We start from the raw sequence: 22,557 nt of genomic DNA, 5'->3' as shown, positions 1-22,557 counted from the left end.
TAGCATGAAAATATGCAATAGAATCCTCTTCTTCCATGGTTAGGTTTTCAAACTCTCTAGCCAGAGACCTCAATCTTCATTTCTTGACAACCGAAGTACCCCCATTCTCGGTCTTCAACTTATCCCATGCTTCTGTAGCAATCTCACAGTTTGCAACCACTTTCATCTTATTAGTTAAAATAGCATTGAAGATCGCATTAAGAGTTTTTTAATTAAAATTTGCCTTTTCAATTTCATTAGTCGTCCACTTGCTCGCTGCCTTAACTTTTTCAACATCACCTACATTCTCAGTTAGGGGTTTCCATCCATCAGATATTGCCACCCAGACCCATTCATCTACAGATTTAAGATACGCCCTCATCTTTGTTTTCCAGTAGGGGTAGTTAGCCCCTTCAAGCATTGGAGGTCTGGTGGTTGATCCACCTTCTTTGAACATATCCATGACTGCCAACACAACAGAAGTTAAACAGAACTCTCGTAGATGACACTAGGAGAGAGTGAGATGGGTGTTGAGTCTCATTTTGTGTGGTGTTTAGGTTGTAATTTAGATAGTTTTTATTTAATTTTTTCTATTATTTAGTGCAGTATTACGCTTGTCTTTGTCGTTTTTCAGGTTTTAGTCAATAAATAAAGGAAAAGAGCAAATAAAGAAAATTGGCAGAAAAATGATGAAATAATCAGCGTTTTGATGTTGTTTTGTGAAAAGAAGAGTCCTTAAGATATTTTATAGCCTCGGTGAACTCTTGGAACAAAAAGTGTGTAATTTGAAGAAATTATTAACAGCAGCAGCACGGCTTGGTTGCGTCGCAGCCAAGTCCTTTACAAAATGCATGTTTTCAAAGTTCTGCAAGGGCTGCGGTGCTGGAAGGAGGGGTTGCAGCGCTAAGGGATTCTCAAGGCCAAAATAAACGTATGGGCCGCGGCATATGGAAAGTTGGGTCGCAGCTCGCCTCAACGAAAAAGTCAGTTTTCGGGATACAGGTCGCGGCGCTTGAATAATTGGGTCGCGGCCCTAGTTACTTCAAAAAGAAAAATTAGGTTATAAACCTAATTTCAAAAGAAAAGGAAAAGGAGAGGAAAAAAATACGATTTTTGGAGAGCAAGGAATACACTGTGGAGCACGGCCGATTATTTTCAATAGTTCTTTTTCTTTTACTTTAGAATTCTATGTTAATTTCCATGGATATGCATGTTTAGAATGATGTTTATGAACTAAATCTATGTTTAGGTTTTCTAATTGACTCTCTTGAAACTCTATTATGATTTAATGCATTTATCTATTTCTTCTTTGTCTAAAATTTATTCAGTTTGTGCTTATTGTGTATGTGATTGATTGCGCACCTTTTACATACGATTTATGAATTTGAATCAAAATCTAAAAAGTGAGATTTAAATATGCTAAAATTGAATAGACATAGATCTCAATTTAGAATGAGAGTATCAAATTAAGTTATGTGATTTATGGTTGTATTTATTGCTTCCTATTGTTTGAATTGACCATAGAAATATAGGGAATTCACATTAGGTCGAGTTTTCTATTTCTTAACTCGAATGGTTAACACTTTTGTATGTGTATTATTTCAGTCAAAAGAATTTCAGTGGTGATTGCATTAAAGAATAATAGAGTGGATAGTAGAGAAGATTAGGATTCCTAATTGTTTCATAGTGAATTTAATTCTTACTAGCTAGCTTTATAACTTTATGTGTTATCTTTCTTCTAGTGTTTGTAATTATATGTTGTATGCTTTAAAAGTGTTCTTCTGTAGGGCAATGTTATCTTCAACTAGAGCAACAAGTGAAACTATTTTGCCTGAAATCATTCGGAAAAGTGTCATTGAACTCGCTGTTGATCTTGGCTACAAAGTAGTTATCATTCATCTATGCATTAACTTATAATTTTATATAATGGACACAAATATAATGACATCATTTGTAACTAAAAAATTATAAAAATATTGTTATGATCTTGATCAGGTTGAGGAATGTACTATTCCCGTGGATGATATGGTTAAAACTAATGAAGTTTTTGTTAGATTAAAGGTTAATCTAGATGCATAACAATCCTATGCGGAATAAACAGATTATTACATAAAATTTAGATGATCGAATATGTACACCTCCGGCCATTGCTATTGACAGTCTCGATCTATAAGCTTTAGATCTACAAAAGAAAAGAAGAAAAATTAGAATGAGTACACAGGTTTCCAAGCTCTCACTAACTCTTTTAGATGGAGTTACTGAAAGTAAGAATGAGTAGTGAGCTTGGGAACCAGTACTCTATATTTATAGAGTGAGACATTCCATTAGAATCTATGTTCTCTCAATCAGTTTGGGATATGCAAAATCGGGTAACAAATAAAATTGGGTAATAATTAATGTTGACCATTAATTAGAATATTTACCAATAAATAAAATATTTACTTTGATATCTTAAATAAATTTAAATCAATTAGTTGTGACATAATTAATTTTATATACTATATAAATAAATAATTTTATATACTATATAAATAAATATTCTAACAGCTTTCCTATTAATAGCATTACTTATAAGAGTAAGAGGTCTTAAAGCAGTTCCACATTTCACCTTTAATTCTTGTATTTATTAATTTTTGACATGGGAAACATTTCTAGCTCATTTGTGGTTTGTCAATGTAGGATTAAAGCAGAAGCAACGTCTCTGAATCTCAGGTCAATTAAGCCCCATTTCGCAACTTAATGTGGTCAAGAAAGTTTGGCTCTAATGGAAAATCGACTTCATTACTATGTGAGAAATTGTGGTCATTATCAGGAAACGACACATATGACAATTTGTTTTAATCGTAATTTAAGAGGAAAATGAATTCTCGATTTCAATAATAATAAATAAATAAATAAATAGAGGTAGTTCAATTCAATATACAATGTGCTCATTCATGTGCCTGAATGTATCTTAAAATATAGAAGAAAATGTTGAAATGCTAAGGATTCTAAAAGGGAGCTATTGGAGAGAAAATACTCGAATGAAAAAGACTACGCAGGCGAAAGAAGCTAATTTATGCCAAATGCACTTCCTTGACAATTACTCTAATAAAACATTCACTGTCTTCTAATAGAAACACAGAACCAAAGTATATTTTCCTTTCCATATGAACTTGCCCTTTGGGCACTAAAGACAGTTAAGCCAGGTCCACCTATAATCTTTGAAGGCGGAGATGCATCCTGCAATCCTTATTGATACGATTTGAGGTGAAAAACTTGGCAGGCAGGCTTGTACGCCCTCTTAGTTGAAGCTTGTTCAAACTTGTTCGAGGCTGTTTCGTTATCTTCTAAGCTATTTTGGAGAAAAAACCTAATCCACCATGAAGAGCTTCTCAATTTGGCCTGCACATAGTTAAAATATACTTTGCTATCATTCCCTCTGCAGCCAATTGTCATGTGGTTCTTTCTACTTTCATCAAATTTTCATTCTTCATTGATAATCGACAATTAAATTCGCCAGATCATAATCAAAAGGGAGCAATTTTTCACAAAGCAGTAAGATTTTTTTCCCAGTCATGATTATGTCTATTTCTATGGAACCAAAAAAAAAGTGTCCACAAGTATAAAGCTGATATTCAAGTGACAATGAGATGATCTACAATCATTTTGACATCCAATATCATGATAAACTGTAAAACTACTGTAACTTACTGGACGGCCGAATTTGGAAAGCTCTGCAACTTTAGCTCTATTCTGACCTGGATAGCCTACAATTGTAGAAACAAGTCCATAGTTTCCAACATCAGTCACCTTTTTAAAATATCAATATGTAACTACATAAATAAACAAAGAGAGAAAAGAACTTGAAAATATACTCTGCTTTAGATGTCAGCATAGATTAGGTTGTCTCATGAACAAGGGAAGGAGGGTGATTGTTGTAGGATGTTAGCCAGAAAAGATTTTCAAAAAAAAAATGTAACAAGAGGTTTACCAGAAAATATAACAACACCTTCAGTAGACACCCTCGCCAACTCTGGAAGAGTTTTGTTGAGGTATTTTGGAGACAAGTAATCCAGTGCATCAGACACTATTACAAGAGAAAATGACTTTGTCCTGTATGGTAGCAGGAATTTTATATCAGCCATTCGCACAATGCCCTTGCGCACGAGACTCTTGCAATTAGTGTCCACATCCTCAAGGTCATATGGTTCCACACCCCAGGCTTCAGTATCCTCCTCTTTCAACAGTTTAGATACCACAGAGCATGTCTCAGGGCCCACATGCAACACTTTACGCATGCTGTCACCATATGCTTTCTTCAGAACAGGTATGGCTCTCTGGACTTCATATGTGCATGAAATACCACCTGCACGTTCATAACATCTTAAATGGAAAAGGTTTCTTCATTTACTCACAACTCATTTGGTAACAAATCATGCCAAATAACTTGTCAGAGAAAAATAATATATAAAAAATAAATAAACAAAAAGAATGTGATAATGTTTCATACTTTAATGGTCCAAAAAACGGGTCAAGGTGTTCAAAAACTTTAATAGCGTTTACTGCAAAGTAGACAAGGTGTTCAAAAACTCTAGGGTGAAACCTTGTACCTTTATAACTGGCAAAAAGTAGACACTACACACTTCTAACCCTTTCTAAAAGGGGATACTTATGTCATTCCCTAATCCCAGATCTACAATAATCTCAATCAAACTCTTCATATACTAATAATATTGAGATGATATATATATATATATATATTGTATGTAAGGCTAGATAAACAATATTGATTACTTTAAAGTTAAATCATGAAAATTTAATTATATTAGTGAGCAACTCAGCCAATACTAATGTGCACCTTATCTCCTAACATTCTGCGATATCAAAAATGAAATGTTCAGAAAGATGGTACTGAAATTCACCTTCAAATTTACTCATAACCTCTTTACTGCTCAGTCCACCTGTCAAACAAAAACCCCCCAAATAGGTAAGACAAAACCTTTTAAATGAAGTAAAACAATCAGAAAATATTTTGTCCAATCTCAGATGTCTTTAAAGTAGCTCGAACTCTATTCTAAACAATAAATAAATAAATACAGCTAGCAGAAAGAGGCAAAATATCTAACTTGCTCCCTAACGATCCTTCCATATCTACCATGATGATAGAGTTCAAGTCCATGAGAGGATAAAAGAAGCCGTTTGTCTGTTTCTAACAGAGTTTTGTGTGATGAAAAGAAAATAACAAAGTTTTTCATCAACTTTATTTATCCACAATTATTTTACAAGGGAACCCAAAATACATACCTGACCCACTATAGCTATAGCAAAGAAGAAGAACTGCACCCTGAAGTTTCCAAAACGAGAACTAATTAATAAACATTCTCCAGACTGAAACCAAGGCATTCAAATAAATACGTCTGTTTAAGTTTCTTTGCATTAAGAACAGGGGGAAAGATCAATTCCAAGTCGTGTGCCATTACCAAGAATCGTTAATAGTTTTTTGCATGAGATGACAGGATAGGATGAGGAACAAGAAGAAAGAAGTACCAGCACTACGAGGCCAATAGATAGTAATGGTGATGTGCGTGTTTTAGATTGGACAGAACCCACAAATGGAATGCTTCCACCATCACCAATGCGCCTAGCAGGATTTACTGGCCTCCTTGACATTATTATATAGTCGTAATTAACCTGAAAAAATAAAATAAAAAATAAAACACACACACAAACATAATCTTAGACATCAACCCTTTAGGATCTTAAGTGTACTTAAGCTGATACAAGCACTACGCTTAGCTCAGACAGAACTTATAAGCAATCATACTAGTGTCACCAATTCACAAAAACCCATTTCCAATTGTGTTCCTCTGATCTTCATCACACTAACTAGTTCGAAATTTATTAATATTATGATTGTCACTGTTATCTAATCCAACAGTGTCAATTTTTTATATCTAAAAGCAATACATGGCTTCAAGGCAAGCACAATAACTTTCAAAAACATAAACAAAATCCAGCCATCTTCTCAATTGCTAAGAGGGTTGTATATGATACATTCTCCAACACACAGATCATACAAGTTCCTAAAACAAACAGAGAAATCTTATTGAGCAACACAATGATCTAATTTCCAAATAAAGGGAAGGAAAAAAAAAACCCATCAAGCAAAACGTGGTCTCATAGGTTCTACAGAACAATATAAAGAAAATTCACAAAGGCGGTAAAGTTCTTCAAGATAATCAATAACAAAAGATAAAAGATTTAGATGCAATGATGGAATCCACACGCACGCACGTCCCTATAATAAAATTTAATTTATAATAAAAAAAACAAAGATCGACCCAGATATTCTTACTGAATCGTTGATATGACCCAATTAAAAATGGGGAAGATAAACAATAAAAGAAGGATAAAAAATAGCAAGGAACGGATCTAGATTCCAAAAGAAATAAAGAATAGCAAAGAATGAAAAATTTAAGAAGCATTACCTGGAAAAATGGAAACGTTTGAAGAAGATGAAGAAAGCCAAATCTTAAGAGACCGACTTAGATCTGTGCTGATACTCTTCACTACAAGCAGCTCACTCATAAAGAAACTAAAAGCGAAAGCTATGTGTGAAATTAATTAATTAATTAATTAGTAGCTTTTAAAAATATTTATTTATTTATTATTAAACTGGTTCGGGTGTGTACTAATGCTATTATTTTTCAACAACGGGTCTATCTGCAATTTGGTCCAATAAATAAACAAAAGTGGGTTGAATTAGTGACCATAGTAGCTTACCAAGCACCGCACCACAGAGTAAAACGTAAAACTTGAGATTTTTTATTGAATAATGTCAAGTATACACACTCATATGATACTCATATACACATAAATTGCATGTATGTACTTTAAATCATTTAAACGTATTATAACAGTATCATACTTTTTTTATATATCTATTTTTTAAAAAACAAATGTGTGTATAACATTACTCTTATTTATTATTTTCAATTTCTTCTCTCTAGTGTCTCTCCTTCTCTGGTGGCTACCTATTTTTCACATAATGAGTGACAACATCACTAAATGCGTCCAAGAGTTCTTCGAAAGAGGCACATTGGAGCCAAAGCTGAATTTTACCTACATCTGCCTTATTCCGAAAATGGAGAATGCAAACATGGTAGACAAATTCCGCCCCATAAGCCTGTGCAATTTTTGCTTCAAAGATAATCTCTAATAGATTGAGGATTGTAATGGATCAGTTGGTTTCCCCTTTTCAATCAGCATTTATACCAGGACGATGGATTGTAGAATCATCTGTACTTACACAGAAGCTTGTCCACACAATCAAAAGGAAGAAGGGAAAAAGGGGGTTGATGGCTTTAAGTTGGATATGCACAAGGCGTACGATCGCATCGAATGGCCTTTCCTCCTTCAATACTAAAAGTGTTTGGCTTTGGAGACCACATATGTAACTTAATCATGAAATGTGTAACCTCGGTATCCTTCTCGGTTTTGTTAAATGGGCAGCCACTAAAGAAATTCTTCTCAAAGCGAGGCCTAAGGCAGGGGTGTTAGGATTAGTTAATACTAATTAGCTTTCTGTTAGAGTTAGTTAGTCGGTTAGTAATTAGCTTTATGTAGAGATCTTCTCTAACTTATCCTTGTATATATACCATTGTATCTTATCTCTTTCTTAATGAGAATCAATATATTTTTTTTACTCTCCTTATTTTCTTAATATGGTATCAGTGCCTAACTGATTCTCTTTCTTGTTTTTCCGTTTTCCCCTTTTTCTGTTTCTAGGGTGTGTGCTTGGTGTCTTCGTTCATGGAAGCCAACACCTCTTCCTCTACTCGAGCGAGAGCATCTTCAACTTCGACGAGAGCCTCTGCTCCATCTTTCTCTTCTGTGGTGTTCTCTCACATCCTCTCCGTCAAACTTGATCTCAACAATTTTCTTCTCTGGCATCCACAAGTTCTTGCTGTAATTTGTGGTCATGAGCTTGATGACTACATAATAGATCCAGACTTTGTTCAACCTTAGAAGTTCTCCTCTGAAGTCGATCGTACTGCTGCGAAGCTAAGTAAAGAGTTCAAACAATGGTGGCAACAGGATCAGCTTCTCTATTCTTGGGTACTTTCATCTATGTCCGAGAGAATACTTACTCATGTTGTCGGTGCCAAAACTTCGGCTCAAGTTTGGCAAATTCTTGAAGCTTACTACGCCTCTCAGACCTATGCTAAGCTTGATCAATATCAATCACAGCTCAAGAGCATCAAGAAAGGTTCCATGTCTTTGAATGAATACTTACTCAAGATCAAATCTCTTGTTGATCAATTGGAATCTATTGGCCAAACGATCACTGTTAAAGAGCATATCAATGCTATTTTCAATGGTCTCCTTACTGACTATGATGTTTTCATTGTATCAATCAACTCTTGTACTCAAGCCTATACTATGGCTGAGATTGAGTCCTTGTTACTATCTCAAGAAACTAGGTTGGAAAAGCATCATCAAGATCTTGACTCTGTTCCCTTGATGACTCATCTATCTCAATCTCACGGATTCAAGAAGCGTGGAAGTTTCTTTGGTTTTTCTAATGGTTATGGTAATATTGCAAGAGGTCACACCAACAATAGTGTAGGTCATGGTTGTTGGAATTCTTATGCGACTGGAGGCAGGTGTAACGCCCTACTACCCAGGGACCGTTACGTTGTGCATTTTAAATAGTGTTAAACTCGCTAATCAAGTCATTTGGCCATAATCGTGTAACTAAGTATAATTAACAGTTTATGGTTAAAGATACAACGTTTCACTAAAACGTTTACTGTATACATTGGGATCCCGAAAATATATTTTAAAGTTTAATTACAATAAAATATTTACAACTAGCCGACCTAAGCGGCAAAATAAGGTTTATCCTTAGTTCCTCTTTAAACCCTCGATCGTGGCGGCCGAGCAGCCGCATATGTACACATCGTCACCTAAGCTCTCCAACTCAATGATGGTCCAGCTTTCTTTTGCCTTTACCTGCACCACATATCACCCGTGAGCCGAAGCTCAGCAAGAAAACTCAATATGCTCATGAACAAGTAATAACATGTCACAAAATCATAATAGACATGCCTAGTAGTAATAGCCCTACTCATGCATGCAAGCAGGTACAATAAATGTTTGTGGAGTCCCGCGCTCTGAGTGGATGACTAATAAGTCTCTCGCTCTGAGGTAGATGACTAATAAGTCTCTCTCTGAATAGACAACTAATAAGACATACTTTGTATAGATGACTAATAAGTCTATCCTTATGTAGATGACTGATAAGTCTATCTCTGTACAGATGACTGATAAGTCTATCTCTGAATAGATGACTGATAAGTCTATCTCTGTGTAGATGACTGATAAGTCTATCTCTGTTTAGATGACTAATAAGTCTATCTCTGAGTAGATGACTTGTTTAACGTCCAAACGTGACTTCCACTTAGCGGTAGTCGTAGTATAGATCGGGCGGTCGATTCCACAAGGAGGCAAAGAAATAAAGTTAATCAATAAATAAAGTTTAGAGATAAATAATGTGAGGAAAATAGAACAAGTGATATTTTTTTTGTTTTTTAAATTTAAAGATTAGAAATAAAGATAGAATAAAGTGTGATGTAACAATAGGTAACAAGTAGGAAGGATCAAGAGTCACCAATATGCATACTTATTTATTTGGATATTTGATTCACAAAAGTTACACAAATGAGAAGTTCACATCCCAACTATTCATTTGGAATATTTAACATTAAAGCACAAATATGTTTTACAAAAATGTATTCAAGTGATTATTATTCTTTACCATGGAAAGATGAGACAAATCTTATGAGAAATCTAAAAATGACATTATACCATTGGCAATAATGCAATAAGAGATTGGACATAAAACCTAACACAAATATTACTTTTACTATTTATAAAATACATAGAAAGAATATGACTAATTCTATATAGATTTAGCAAAACTAAATATATGAATGAGATGGAAAAAATGATAAAGATATTATCTATATTATTTTCACTAATTTGATAATGCATAGAAAGTGCATGACAACAATCTATAAACTATTAGTAAACATAAATATAGATAACAAGATGAAGAAGTAGAGATGAAAGAAAATAAATCACTAAAATATATAAACTTTAAGCACATGGTGAATCAAAAATACCAAACAAAATCATAGTGCATATAGGATCATCCTAACATTCCTAAGAAGGTTAGCCTATTATGCTAGACATTCTTATGAAATTCTAGAGAGAAAATATGAGAAATGAGACTAAAATTTGGTAGAGTTTTGCTACCTAAAAATTACATACTAAGTGTGAAGAAGGAATCCCTATTTATAGAAGGAGAAAAGGACTAAAAAGAAATTAAACAACAAAATGGGGTTTACAAAATAAATCTGAAATATTAATAATTAAATATAATTTTGAAAAATCAAATCTTATTATTAATATTAACCTAGCTATTTTGGTGTATGGTCATTTTCCCATTTTCTAAAATACCACAAAAACATGAGCTTTAAGCTCAAAATAGCAATTTTGCCAAGCCCAATACCCACAAAACATGGGTTGAAAGTGACTGGTGACACAAGAGGGTTTTGACACATTCCCAGCCAATGAGGAGGTGCCACGTAGGCGCTGGCTGGGAGGGTTGGGCTACTTCAAATGGGCCTGCGTTGGGGGAACTTCAAATGGGCCACTGGAGGCTGCCTTTGGGCCTTGTTGCTGCGTTGGTGAATATTGAAGGAGGCAAGCTGGGTTGAGCTCAGGTTGGAGTTGCTGAAAGGTGAATATTGAAGACTGTGTGCTGGCAGGTGGGGACAGGTGGCGCAAGGAGAAAAGAGGAGGCTGGTGGCAGATAGTCTTGGGCCTTCGGATTGGGCCTTTTCTTTTCAGTTTTGCCAATTTTCTTTCATTTGTTTCAGATTTAATTCTTTCTTTCTCTTTTTATTTCAAAGTGCCAAATTACAACTTTAATTCCTACAAAATAACAATAAATTAAAACATAATCAAATATTTTCATTTATAAAATAAATCATATTAATTCCATGAAAATATTAATTAAAACTTAATTTATTCTGACTATTAAAATCAATAAATGTGTATTTTTCACCACTAATCATGACTCATAAGTCTATCTCTATGTAGATGACTCATAAGTATATCTCTGTATAGATGACTAATAAGTCTATCTCTGTATAGATGACTGATAAGTCTATCTCTGTATAGATGACTCATAAGTCTATCTCTGTTTAGATGACTGATAAGTCTATCTCTGTGTAGATGACTAATAATTCTATCTTTGTATAGATGACTGATAAGTGTATCTCTGTGTAGATGACAGATAAGTCTATCTCTGAGGTCCCATACCCTTCTAGCCATGTGACGTGTAGGTCACCTTAGCCTTTTGATTCTATGTAATGCCCCAAAATCCCTAATGCGGTTTAATGGTTGGATTAGTAGGCCGGGAGGGCCATAATTGATTTACTATGTCATTAAATGATTACATGCATGTTTATGTGAATTATATTATAATATGATGTTAAATGCATACATGTGGGTCCACATTTCATCTTTGGGGCATTTTGGTAATTTGGCCCACTGAGGGCGTAATTGTGTATTTTCATGCATGTTGATGAACTATTGTTGAGGCCACATCATTATGTGGATTTTTTCGAGCCATTCGGCATGAGACGATCTTTGAGTGCAAATTAGCGGTTTAGTCATAGCGGGATTAAGTTCGGGACTCGAGGTGAGTCTTTGGGTAATTTGGTGATTAGAGCGTTGCCGGGAATTAAAGGGTAACGGGATATGAATTATTGGTATTGGAGAATTTTTAGAATAACGGGAATTGGAGGGTGTTAATTATAATTAACGAAATAGGTGGAAAATGACAATTTTACCCTTGGGAGCCTTTAGAAAACCTTAAATGACCTAGGGGCAAAAAGATCTTTTCACCATTTGATATATTTAAGCCATTGAAGGTTGTGGAAGGTTAGATAAAACAGAGCATAAAACATTCCTCCCGTACCTCATTTTCTCTCATTGTTCTTTTGGATTTTTTGAGCTTTTCTTTAGGATTCAAGCTAGGGAAGTGGATCTTGAGGGCTTAGGATTGTGTTTCACCATTGAAGAGGATCCTAATCTTAGCTTGAGGTAAGTTTCTAGCCATTAAAACTCTAGCTTTGCTCTGTTTTTGGTTTGGTTTTCAGCTTGGTTTTCTAAATTGGTTAAAGGGAATTGATGGGAGTTTTGGCTAGGGTTACTTGGGTTGTGATGCCTAGGACATATGTAGATGGTTTTTGGGTTCATTTAGGACTTAAAATGAGGTTTGGAAGCTTTTAGTTTAGGTTGGAAATGGTGGAGTTGAAGGGGGAAGTTTCAGGGCATTTCTGGCTGGTTGTAGCGCTACAGCGCCCACAAGTGGGCACTACAGCGCTACTCAGGGAGGATTTCATGCTGACTTGGGCGCTGGGGCGCTAGGGGGGTAGCGCTACAGCGCTATCCTGCTTCATCAGATTTTGGTTTTGGGCATTTTGAAGGGTTTTTGGCTCGGGGTTTCAATTCCCTAAGGCTCGGGATCGAATCTACTCACCGCTTGGGTACAATTCGGGGCCCTGGGAGTGAGGTTTAGGTCAAGACCCTTTCATTGTTGATTTCATTAATGGAGGTTATAATTTGTTATGACTAGGTAATCGCTACGGAATCAAAAGGTCGATCGTTCTCAAGGCTCGTTCTTTTACTATTTCTCGCTCGAACCAGAGGTAAGAAAACTGCACCCCATATGTGACATGCATGGTTATTCATGAGGCATGTTGAGTGTTTAAATGTGGACATTGATTGCATATCAAATGCTTAGCAAATCTTGCTCACTTGTGCATGGCATTGACTAACTAGTCAGAATTGGCAATGGTGTCAGTATTAACTGTGAAGCTATGACTCATTAGTCAAGTTCAGCGATAGTACTAAACACTGGTCACCTGGTATTGACTAACAAGTCAAGAAAGGTCTTAGAATGTTTAACGCAAGTCGACAAAGATTAGATCTAATCGACATCTGCATTGAATTACTCAAATGAGCATTAATTCCGGACTGAACTCAAGTTCGATGAAAACTAAAAGCGCTTGTCTAGCCTATGGCTAGTCAATTAGAGCCAGGGCCAGAGGGCCCAGGTGACTGCTTCGTCACATGGCTATGGGTATTGAGCCCAAAGTGACTTACCCAACAATCACTCATTTGATTGGTGCCCGGGCCAGAAGGTCCAGGTGACTAGATTGTCACATGGCTGTGGGTGTTGAGCCCCGTAGTGACTTGCTCATCAGTCACTCATTATGGTTAAAAGAACATCAAGTGTTAAATCACTCATCTGATTAGAGCTATACACTCCTTCATGGTTAACGTAACCACAAAGTGATATTCACTCATCTGTTCAGGGCTATAAGCTCTGTATGATTATCATGATTAGCATTTGATTTTATATACATGCATTATTGAGTTTTCTTGCTGGGCTTTGGCTCATGGGTGCTATGTGGTGCAGGTAACGGGAAAGAAAAGCTCACCCAGCCTTGAGTGGGGAGCTTAGGTGGTGATGTGTACATATGCGGCCGCTTGACCACCACGGCCAAGGAGTTTCTCGAAGGAACTAGGGAGGGGGTTTACCCTATTTTTTCCGCTTAGGTCGGCGGGTTGTAAATTTTAAACTGTAATGACCATTTTGGATTGTAAATAACTTGTAAACATTTTTATGGGCCCATGAACAGTTTTATGTTTTAAATAAAATATATCATTTCCTTTTGATTGGTTTTTCACCTTAACCTATTAATAACACCTAGATGCACGTTTATAACCAAAGAACTCGATTAGCGAGTTAAGCACGGTTCAAAGTTCACAGTAACAGTCTTGGAGTAACCAGAGCGTTACACTCTGGCTCTAAATAACTAGTGTAATGACCCAAATTTCCTAATAAGGTTTAGAACCTTGATTAGGAGGTCCGGATGGTCATAATTGATTTATTATGCCATTAAATGATTATATGCATGTTTATGTGAATTATATTATTATATGATGATAAATGCATGCATATGGGTCCATTTTCATTATAAGGGCATTTTAGTAATTTGGCCCGTTGAGAGCACATTTGTATATTTTCATGCATGTTGGTGAATTTTGAATAAGGACACATCATAATGTAGATTTGTTCGAGCCATTCGTCATGAGACGATCTTTGGAATGCAAGTTATCGGTTTGGTCATAACGGGGATAATTTCGGGGCATGGGGTGAGTCTCAGGGTAATTTGGTGATTAGAACATTACCGAGAATTAAAGGGTAATGGAATATGATTTATTAGCATTTTAGAATATTGGGAATAACAGGAATTGGAGGGTGTTAATTATGATTAACGAGATAGGCGGGAAATGATGATTTTGCCCTTGGTGGCTGTTAAGGGTTTTAAATAAGCTTGGGGGAATTTTAGTCTTTTCACCTAAGGATAGATAGCAGCCATAAGAAAGTTTTGGAAGCTTAAGGGAAACAGAGTGTCTTCCTTTCTTCTCCAGTTCATTATTTCTCTTCCTTTTCTCTTTGAATTTTTGAGCTATATTTGAGGAACCAAGCTAGGGAATTGAGCCTTGATGGTCTAGGGGTATGTTCCACCATTGAAGAGGGTGTGAATCTGAGCTTGAGGTAAGTTTCTAGTCATTGAAACTCTGGTTTTGCTATGTTTTTCTTATTGAGTTTCAGTTGGGATTTTGATTTGAAAGTTGAGAATTGATGGGAGTTTTTGACAAGGGTTGCTTGGGTTATGATGCCTAGGACATGTAGATTAGATATTTGGCTTCATTTGGGGGTTTGGATGGAGTTTGGGATCAAGTTTTTAAGGTTGGAAGTGGAGGAATCGAAGTAGGAAGAACCAGGGCTGTTTCAGCTTGGTCCTAGCGCTATAGCACCAAGGGAGGGCGCTACAGCGCTGTCCAGGGCCAGACAAGCTCTGGTTGTAGCGCTGGGGTGCTAGGGGGGCAGTGCTGTAGCGCTACCCTACTTTTCCTAATTCACATTTTGGGCACTTTTGAGGGTTTTTGGCTCGGGGTTTCAACTCCTAAGGCTCGGGATCGAATCCACTAACCGTTTGAGTACGATTCAAGGTCCCGGGAGTGAGGTTTAGGTCAAGAACCTTTTATTGTTGATTTCATTAATTGGAGTTCCATATTTGGTTATGACTAGGTGACCGCTAAGGGATTAAATGATCGATCGTTTTCAAGGGTCGTTCATTTGTTATTTCTCGCTCGAACCAGATGTAAGAAAATTGCACGCAGTATGTGATGCATGAGAAACATGTGATTAGGGCATGACATGAATATTGAATATGAGATTGATCAGAGCTTGAGTCTCTGTAATTGTGCATGATTATAATTATGTTAGTGATTGTTAAGTAAGCATGTTGAATGCCCTACATTTGGATATTTGACATATGATATATGCATGGTTGCATTGCTTACTTGTGTATGGCACTGACCCATGAGTCAGAAATCGGCACGAGTTGTATGGTATTGGCTTAAGAGTCAAGAACGGCACTAATGTGTTCAACACAAGCCGAAATGATTAGATCTAATCAACATAAGCACTGAATGACTCATCATGAGCATTAGTGCTTGACCGACCTCAAGTTTGATGAAAACTAAAAGCGCTTGTCTAGCCTAATGGCTAGTCACTTAGAGCCAGGGCCAGAAGGCCCAGGTGACTGCATCGTCACATGGCTAAGGGTGCGGAGTCCATGTTAGTGACTCACTCATCAGTCACTCATCTGGTTTAAGTTAGTGACTTACTCATCAGTCACTCATCTGATTAGGGCTACATGCCCCAGCGTGATTATCAGAATATCAAAGTGTTAATCACTCATCTGATTAGGATTGACTTGATAGTCATCCATACAAAGGGCAGGGCCCACAATCATTATCTGAACTTATTTGCATTCATGAATAGGGTTATTATTGCTAGGCATGCACATTATGATTTAGTAACATATTATTACTGTTCATGAGCATATTGAATTTTCTTGCTGAGCTTCGGCTCACAGGTGCTATGTGGTGCAGGTAAAGGCAAAAGAAAGCTGGACCATCCTTGAGTTGGAGAGCTTAGGTGACAATGTGTACATATGCGGCTGCTCGACCGCCACGGCCGAGGGTTTAAAGAGGAACTAGGTTAAACCATATGTTGTCGCTTAGGTCGGCTAGTTGTAAATCTTTTGTTGTAATTAACCTTTAAATTATATTTTTTGGATCTCAATGTATACAGTAAACGTTTTAGTAAAACGTTGTATCTTAACCAAAAAATTTAACCCTAAACCGCTAATCATACTTAGTTACACGATTATGGCCAAATGACTCGATTAGCGAGTTTAGCACTGTTTAAAATGCACACCGTAATGGTCCCTGGGTAGTAGGCCGTTACAGTAGGGACCTCATTAAAAAAGGGAGTTGTGTCGTAATAGGCAGTGGTGAGTACATTGACGTGTGGAGACAGCCTTGGATCCCTTGGACGTCCTACAGAGAGTTTATAGACAAAATGGAAAGTTGCAGAGCCAAGGATCCACTCATGAAAACAATAGCTGATTTATCAAATGGTAATGAATGAAATACCTTTAGACTTATCCAAATATAAAGAGAAAATCTCAACAGGAAAATAATTAAGATAGAATGGCTTCCTCATCAGCGAAATGACATTCTAATCTAGAAACCAAGAAATAATGGGGCTTTCTCAGTCAATGTTGCTTCTCTAGAGGACCAGAGTCATAGATTCAATGATCAAAACTGGATATGAAATAAAGTGTGGCTCCCACAAATTCACATGCGCAGAAGTATGGCAATTTGGAGAGTGTTGGTAGATGCATTGCCAACTATTGATAAGTTCTCCTTTGTCCAGGACAAGCAATGCGTACTATGTGAAGATCATAAATCCATAACTTTAGGTCTTTTTAAATCGAGACTAATGTTCATATTTTTAAAGATTGCAATTTGGCTCGAGCACTTTGGTTTGCTGGCCCTTTCTCTATTGCATCAAGCAACACCCAAGCAAACACAATGTTGGAGTTCATCGAAAAACTAGCTAGAAACTTATGGGTTAAGGAATTGGTCAGTTTTCTTTCCTATATGGGCTACTTCTTTAATACTTTGTGGAGACACAGAAATGCTATGCTAATAAAGGGAACAAAGAGTTCGATCACAGTCTTGCAGAATTTGATACTGTTCAGATGGCAATAATTTAATGGGGAAAAGATTGATTCAACACCAAAGGAGATACAACAGGTACCTAAAGTGAAAGGGATAGTCTTCACTGATGATTCTTAGAAGGAGGGAGAAGCAAGTCTCGTCGCAGTAGCTGTAAATATAGAATAGGAATCATGGGAATATCGATGGCATAACACCCAGCATCAACAATTTTGGAGGGAAAGATTTTGGCCATTGAGTTGACAGTCTAATGGACACTCTAAAGGAGTGTTTGGTATGAAGTTTGAGTTTGTGGAAGTAGAGTTAGAGGGGGATTAAATTAAGGGAATGTGAAATTCAAGAGTTCAAATAGGTTAAGATTACCTTCTAATCAAGCTAAAAAATGAGACTAATTTGAAAACACAAATTCTCAAACCATCAAAAATAAATTTAACAAACATAAGATAGATTTTACATTATTATTCCCACTAATCCAAACCCCCCTATCAAACACCACTTAAGGAATTGGGATCCATTAGCCATCCTCTCTGACACTCAGATTGTGTCAGATTGCAACCAAAGCCTTCAACAACAACAACAAATTCCCACCTAATTGGAAGATCTAGAGCGCGTTTGCTAGTATCTTCAATTTAGCTAACTCTTTATCTATATGTAAATGTATTTTCATTAGTCGTAAGGACAATTCAGTAGCGGATGGTCTGGCAAAAAAAGGCTAGATTTACTAGTCACAAAGATATATAGCTTAAAGGAGGGACTCCCCTATAGTTCCCAACGATTTAAGGTAATTAATAATCTAATCGTTCCAAAAAATATATATATGCTTCTAAATTATTATTTTTTTCTATGTTTAATCACTTAAACTTTGACAAATAATTTTATGTTGGTAATATTTGGAAGAATATGTTAGACAAAAAAGAAAACTTATAACTTGTGAGCAAAAAATTTCTATTCCTCCGGTCACCTTTACTAAATTTTCCAACCATTATTAGGGATGTAAGTAAATATTGTCAAACCAAACCCACTATTTAAAAGAAGTGACATGTTATGTCGGTGATCAATTTTTTTTATTTCAATTTGATAATAAATGACGGCTTTATTATATTTTTAAAAAAATTAAATGTAATTAAATCAAACTGTCAAAAAGAAAATGATATGTAATTTTTGTTATACTCAAATTTCGAAAATAAATAAATAACATCGACATGTAGACTCGCAAGATATAAACTTGAAATTAACAAGTATTCAATATGATACTTGAATAAATGATCATGAAGTTCCAAGGTGCCACATCAGAGGTACTCGAACTCGAAAAAAGAAGTCTCCTCCGAAAATTGAGTTCGAAAGGCTAATCAGACAAGAAGGTGACGATAACTGAAATGTTGAACTTGAGGCTATGTGCAAACTCGAAAGCGCATTGATGTTGCAAATAGGCTTGAATACGCATTAAAATGATACACGGAAATGCTGTTAGGAAATCCATACAATTATGGGGATTTAGTTTAAACTGTGTAATCAACCCTATTGTTTAAGAATATTTATCTACAACTAATGCAATTGATTGTATTTTAATGAACATGTTTGTATTTCAAATTCAAATCAATATATTGTAATATCCCTAAGATTAAGGGATGATATTTGATGAACTAGGCATATAAATAGTCTCGACAATGGTCCTTAGAAGACACGCTCAATTCTTTTATGCAAAAATTCTGTGAAATTGCTCTAAGAAGCTTTGACACAAAAATACAAATAAAAGTGATCAACAAATTACTCTAAGACTAGATAGATTTTAACTATCGAACCACGTAAAAATCTCAATTCTTCTTCTCTTTTTAAATTATATATTTGCTTAATTACTCTTGTTTTTAGTTGACGAAAAACATCATCAACAAGTTCAAAACTCATGAAAATATAAAGTATTCATTGTGTGCGACACCATCTTATATTAATTGGTATAATTTAGCATTTAGTCTCATATATTATATTTTAAATTAAAATATGTTAAATTTGATATTAAATTATACCAATAACAATTTGTCATATTAAATGATATGGAAAACTATTAGTGTCCGTTAGTAATATTAGGAACTATTGGTGTCTCTTAGTAATGCCCAAACTCAAGAGGACTAAAAACTATAAGGCAAGCAATATTAAATCAGCGAAATTGTGCTATAAAGTTTGGACCAATTGAAAAAAGTGGTATTGAATTATCTTTTAGCAATTAAGTCCTTAAATTTTTACTTAATTAGTAATTATTTTTATATTTTTCTAGGAGACATCTGCTACAATCAAATAAGTTCAAAGACTATATAAAAAAAAATTACAATCAAATTAACTTTAGAGTACTCCCAATATATCGTTTAAAATAACTAGGACTGTTCATTGGACCATATCTAATGTTTTTGGACCCATCCAGATCCAATCAAATTATACATTGGATGTTGGATTTCTCCAACCGATCCAATCCAATACTGTATGCTCAACCGATCCAATAAGTCATTGGATTGGATCGGTTCCATCCAATGGATATAAATCCCTGTATTGGATCGGATCCAATCCGATCTAATCCATCCAATATTTATTAGATCGGATTGGATCCATCCAATATTTTTGATCCAATATTAATTGGATTGATTGGATCCATCCAATCCGATTCTTAGAAGAGTTAAACATGATTTTTTTAAAATATATATAATATATTTTTTATCTGAATATTAATGGGATGGTATTGGATCATTATTGGATTGGATCGGTCGGTTGAATCCATTGGATTTACATGTCATCCAAGAACCGCCGATCCAATATTGGATTTTTAAAAATGTCATCCGATCCAATCCAATCATGATTGGATATCCAATTTTTAGCGGTCGGTTGATATTGGATCGATCAGTTTGTTATTGGATCGGATCGTTTCTGCACAGCCCTAAAAACAACTATACTCTAAAATTATAGCATGAGATACTCTAATTTTTTTTAGCTGTACACTATTTATTTTCTACATCTAGAGACAACCATTTACACCTTTACAAATACTTTATTATTTTTTCTAACTTTTTGTAATGTTTTGGTAGAGTATTTTAAGAGGTAGAGTACAACGAAATATCTTAATATCCAATTGTTGGATGATAAGTAGGGTGGAACAATCTCGTTGCACGTGATTAATACAATCACAAACAAAACAAAACAAAATTGCAAATATCATATCACAAAAATCATCAAGTTTGGTGCGTTGTAACTTGTACAGGCTTAGATGAAAGCGCATTAAATCGTGGCGGGTGCGATAGTCAAAATCTAAGAAAATGTCGAAAGAATTACCAACAATTTCTCCCAAGGATCGAGTTAATCACCACTAAATCTGTTAAATCGAAGAGAGAAGGACCGTCCATGTAATACAGTGTGCCAAAAAAACAGAAGAAGAAAAAAAGTCCTAAATTTGTGAGTATCAGGCAAGGATTAATTTGACGTGTAAGATATGATAAAGAACTCTATCACTGGCAACGAATAGAAGGTTAACAGATTATAGTCTCCCACAGCCAAATACAATAAAGATGGAATCTTTGAAGAATAGGATGAAACCAATGCTAACTTCGTCATCTGATTTTTTTTTTTTTTTTAAAAATAACTATAAACAGAACAGAACAGAACAGTTTATATCTTTTTCGATTTTCCAAAGTTTATGTATACAAAATTTTCATACTAAAATTATGCATACCTTTTCTTATTTGTTGAGTTTTGAATTATGACTTTATGAGTTTTAGCAAGACACCCAGTTCTTATGGGTGCTAACAATGGCCGATAACAGTCCAGCGCAAGATACTGAAAGAGGCCCCAAAAGAACCCCTTTCCCATTCCTAATATCCGCCAAAGCCATTAACCCATCAGCCAAGTCTTGAAAAATCGACACTTTCTTCATCAATTTCTTCTCCCTTATCTTCTTCAATTTCTCCTTTTCATCCTGGTATCCGATTCCTCTAACAATCGCAATTCCGATGCTCGATTTCAGGCACGCTTCGTCTTCCCCAATCCGATTCAAATCCCTAAGTTTCAACGATATGCTTCCTAGGTACCCAATAAACTCAGCCCAAGCACTCAGCTTTTGCAAATTCCTGGAATGTTTTGGATCGATCAACCCCGATTTCGCCAACCAGACAAATTGTTCGACGAAGTAATACAATCCCTCTCCTCCATAAGCAATCACCGAGAGAGCGAGACCCTGTTTCGAATCGAATTGCGAGTTCCTTAGGGCGTTCACGTCTTGGACGAATTTTCCGAGCCTGAAAGCCTTCCGACTCAGCCCAACGCTGGACTCGAAGCTCTTGAGGCGGCCGGTTATGGGTAGAGTTTCCGGGAGAGCAGAGGAGGCAAGGATGATCTTGGTGGCGTACCTTGAGATCTTAAGGAGTTTGTCCACGCCATCTCTCTTTGCGAGGTAAACTTCGAGACGGTTCAAGAAGTCTCTATCTTTGGGCTTCGATTGGATTGGGGTTTTTGGAACCGAAATCGAAGTGGTTGAAGCTTTCGAATCCATGGAGTCGCCCAGAGTTCTTCCTCTTCACTCCAGCTATATGATCTTTCTCTCTCTCCCTCTCTCTGTTGATGAAATTGACTAGTGACCACAGTAACATAACAAGCATCTCACCACAGAGTAAAAAATTTAATTATTTATATATATTTTTTATTATCTTCCACGGCGACTGCCACCGCCTTTTCTAGCCATTACGCTGTTTTTCGTAACAAACGCCAAAGTTTAATCGTAAAAGATAATGTCAGAGTGAAATTTTACGCCATAAATCACTGACATTTTACTGTTTCTTTTTTAGAATTGAAAGCCACATTTTTTAATATTATTTGATTAACAAGGGAGTGTTTTGTTCGTTGGATGAAATTTTAAATGAATTGTGGTATGTAAAAATTGGAGATTTAGGGATAGATTGTAATTTTGGCGCTCAATTAATGTTCGAGTTTGTAGCAAAAATCTCGCCAAAACGTTAAAAAACCAGCTCCATTTTCTCTCTTCCCAGTCAGAAAGCAGTTTAAAACTTCGAAAAATTGGAGATACTTGAAAATCCCACTCATCGTTTTGGCCGATTTCTCAAAAAAAAAAAATTTGGTTCAACCTCATTTGACAGTTTCAGAGATGTACGGAAGAAAAGCGTGCCAACTGGTGAGAGAATTCTCAACCGGAGAAAAAGGGCAGCTTACACCCTTCAATGTATGTAAGTCCCAATCTTTTTTTTTAATTGAGGTGGAACTTTTTGTTAAAAGTTAAAATGAATTATTAAAAAAATTGAAAAAGTATAATTGTGTGATATGAGAAAAGTCTCACATAGATTTGAAACGCTCTTCTAAGCG

General features: G+C 35.8%; 2 protein-coding genes across 3 annotated transcripts; both read right to left on the bottom strand.

Moving 5' to 3' along the window:
* Positions 1-2,850: 2,850 nt before the first annotated feature.
* LOC133788997 (probable pectin methylesterase CGR2) lies at positions 2,851-6,629 on the bottom strand. Of its 2 annotated transcripts, none has more exons than XM_062226711.1 (7): positions 6,450-6,629; positions 5,509-5,652; positions 5,266-5,305; positions 4,884-4,922; positions 3,971-4,327; positions 3,673-3,728; positions 2,851-3,363 (listed from the first exon to the last, which is right to left on the bottom strand). In XM_062226711.1, exons 2-7 carry the CDS (start codon positions 5,629-5,631, stop codon positions 3,211-3,213), a joined length of 768 nt encoding a protein of 255 aa, XP_062082695.1. In that variant the 5' UTR covers positions 5,632-5,652; positions 6,450-6,629; the 3' UTR covers positions 2,851-3,210. The 2 variants fall into 2 exon arrangements, with proteins under 2 accessions (XP_062082695.1, XP_062082686.1); XM_062226702.1 differs by having other exon boundaries at positions 3,953-4,327; positions 6,450-6,617.
* Positions 6,630-20,451: 13,822 nt separating this feature from the next.
* Positions 20,452-22,005, bottom strand: LOC133788989 (peroxisomal membrane protein 11A). Its single transcript, XM_062226693.1, has 2 exons — positions 20,918-22,005; positions 20,452-20,560 (listed from the first exon to the last, which is right to left on the bottom strand). Exon 1 carries the CDS (start codon positions 21,731-21,733, stop codon positions 20,960-20,962), a length of 774 nt encoding a protein of 257 aa, XP_062082677.1. The 5' UTR covers positions 21,734-22,005; the 3' UTR covers positions 20,452-20,560; positions 20,918-20,959.
* Between the last annotated feature and the right edge of the window lie 552 nt (positions 22,006-22,557).

The sequence above is a fragment of the Humulus lupulus genome, chromosome 1, assembly GCF_963169125.1.
Source record: "Humulus lupulus chromosome 1, drHumLupu1.1, whole genome shotgun sequence".
Classification (NCBI taxonomy): Eukaryota; Viridiplantae; Streptophyta; class Magnoliopsida; order Rosales; family Cannabaceae; genus Humulus; species Humulus lupulus.
The sequence above is the reverse complement of the archived record's forward strand: the minus strand, read 5'-3'. Positions and strand labels throughout refer to the sequence as shown.